The 2,556-nt window shown below is 46.7% G+C and overlaps 1 protein-coding gene across 1 annotated transcript; it reads right to left on the bottom strand.

The window, feature by feature from the left end:
* Window positions 1-216: 216 nt before the first annotated feature.
* Window positions 217-2,331, bottom strand: LOC130935524 (uncharacterized). Its single transcript, XM_057865312.1, has one exon. The coding sequence runs from the start codon at window positions 2,329-2,331 to the stop codon at window positions 217-219; it is 2,115 nt and encodes a 704-aa protein (XP_057721295.1).
* Window positions 2,332-2,556: the final 225 nt, after the last annotated feature.

Here is a 2,556-nt window from a genome sequence, read left to right as displayed (position 1 = left end):
TCGACGCACATGCGCCATTTACCGTTATTCTTTTTTACCATAACGACGTTGGCCAACCATGTGGTGAATCTGATTTCGCGGATGAATTTTGCTTCAAGGAGCTTGTTGACTTTTGCCATGGAGGCTGATCGCTTCTCGGCGCCGAGGTTTCTCTTTTTTTGGGAGATTGGTCGGGCCGCCGGACTAACAGCTAACTTATGTGTGATTACTGACGGACTAATCCCCCGGCATGTCTCCTGAAGTCCATGCGAAGAGGTCGGCGTTTGCATGTAAGAAATTAGTCACCTTTATCCTAGCCTCGTCGTCCATTGATGTTCCGATGAATGTGAACTTTGATGGATCGTCGGTTAAGGCGACCTTTTGAAGATCTTCATTAGGCATGGGACGTTCCTGAAAGTCGGCCCTTGGGTCTAATTCTGCCAAGATTGGTTGCTCGGATTGTATTGAGTTGATCCGAGTTTCGGTGTTTCTCTTGATAGGTTTCAGACTTATGTTGTAGCATTGCCGAGCTTCTTGGAGGTCGCCATGTATGGTTGCAACCCTATTATCCTGCACAGGAAACTTGACACAGAGGTGATATGTAGAAACAATAGCAGCAAATTTGTTTAAAAAAGGTCTCCCTAAGATAACATTATAAGGGTTGAAACAGTCTACGATGAGGTACTGAATGTCCTGTGTTCTAGATAATGGCTGTTCGCCTAGTGTAGTCTGCAACCATGCAGACCCTAGGACGGGGACTCGCTCTCCTGAGAATCCGACCAGGTCTCCTGAATATGGCTGCAAAATGTTAGTACTCAATTTCATTTTTTGAAATGTTGCAAAAAAAAGTACATCAGCACTACTCCCTGGATCAAGCAATGCTTTCCGAACAATAAGGTCTCCTAGTTGGATAGAGACGACTACAGGGTCGTCGTAGTTTGTGTGTCTGGAATTGAAGTCGGTAGGACGAAATGTCAGCTCGGGAATGTCTGGGATTGGTTCCGAGCTTTGGTCAACGTCTCCGACCGTTAACATAGCTCGGTACGTTCGTTTTCTGGCTGAGCTGGTACTTCCCCCACCGGCATAGCCTCCTGAAATACAATTGATTACTCCCCGTGGTTGAGCTGGGGCCTTATCCTTTTCTTTTGATGACTGGCCTGTTGAGGGTTGTTCTGAGTTGGATACCGTTCTTTTCTGCATATGACCTGCGATGAATTTATCGAGATGGCCTTGTCGAGCCAAGCGTTCCAGGAGGTCCTTAGCAATCACACACTCATCAGTTGTGTGACCATGCTTCTGGTGAAAGGTGCAATATTTTGATTTGTCAATGTTTTTGGGCTCGGGGTAATTTTCCGCCTTGCGGGGAGGTTTAATCAATTTTGAATTCAGAATTTCCTTAATGATATCATCCCTCTTGGTATTAAACTGGGTATATGATTCGTAACGGGGGACCGGTTTGAAACCCTTCTTGGTATCCCGAGCTCTTTCGTCATCTTTAGGGACGGACTTCTCTGACTTCCGTGCCTGGCGAAGCTCTTCGATATCTATCTGTCCCTTGGCTTTTTCGCAGAACTCGGCTAGAGTTTTTGGCTTAGCTACCGCGATAGTTTCCTGGAATTTTCCTGGACGAAGGCCACTTTTAATGGCGTGAAGATGCACTTCAGGATGGAGGTCCGGAATACTCATGGCGACCTTAGTGAACCGAGTTATATAATCCTTTAGACTTTCCTGTGGACCCTGCTTGATGGTCGTTAGGTAGTCAGAGTCGTGGAGATATATCGCCGAGGCTGCAAAATGATCCTCAAACTGTTTGGCTAGCTCCTGGAAACGTGAGATGGAATCTGCAGGCAAAGAACAAAACCAGTCAAGTGCAGGACCATCTAAAAAAGAAGGAAAACATCGGCATAAAATAGCATTAGAGGCACCGTTGACAATCATGATTGATCGGAATTTTTTAACATGTTGTTTAGGATCTCCCAGCCCGTCATATGGGGTTAATGTGGTCGGTAAAGTGAACTGTCTGGGTAGCTGGAAGTTCATTATCTCGGCTGTGAACGGTCTTACAGAGTTGTCGGGGTTTTCTCCCTCATCTTCAGGTTGGGTCTCTTCATTCTGTTGCTCTTCGTCATTCCTATACTGTGGTGTGTCAGAGACGTGAGTTGGCAGCGACTGCCGTTCATCGTTCCCGTGCTGTTCGCGGTTGTTGTTATTATGCTCCAGACGAGCATGTTCTAGTTGCGCGATTTGATTTTGCATGCACTGATTGTCCTCCGCCATCCGTTGGTTTGCTTGTTGAAGCTCGGTCACCATCCTCAGAAGCTCGGACGGGGTAGGGGGAGGAACATCTGCCATAAAGAATTTGGTGTTTACGCCGAATGATATCTCAAATCGGCCCTCTTTCTAGCGCCAAATGTTCTGCCCTGTTGACACCGGAATATAGCTCGTTCTCCGGAAAAGGTCGGCAAACTCCTTATGATCGAAACACGAAACACGGCAGTTGGAACCGAGGTGGTGGGTACCTGCAAAGGTCCTCCGACGCTCAAGTCAATAAGAGAATTTATGAGTACAAGCTTTTAT

Source organism: Arachis stenosperma, chromosome 1 (assembly GCF_014773155.1).
Source record: "Arachis stenosperma cultivar V10309 chromosome 1, arast.V10309.gnm1.PFL2, whole genome shotgun sequence".
Lineage (NCBI taxonomy): Eukaryota > Viridiplantae > Streptophyta > Magnoliopsida > Fabales > Fabaceae > Arachis > Arachis stenosperma.
This window is presented reverse-complemented; position numbering and strand designations above follow the sequence as displayed.

Excerpts from the sequence above, each read along its gene's own strand:
- LOC130935524 (XM_057865312.1), bottom strand. The coding sequence starts at position 2,331 with ATGGCAGATGTTCCTCCCCCTACCCCGTCCGAGCTTCTGAGGATGGTG.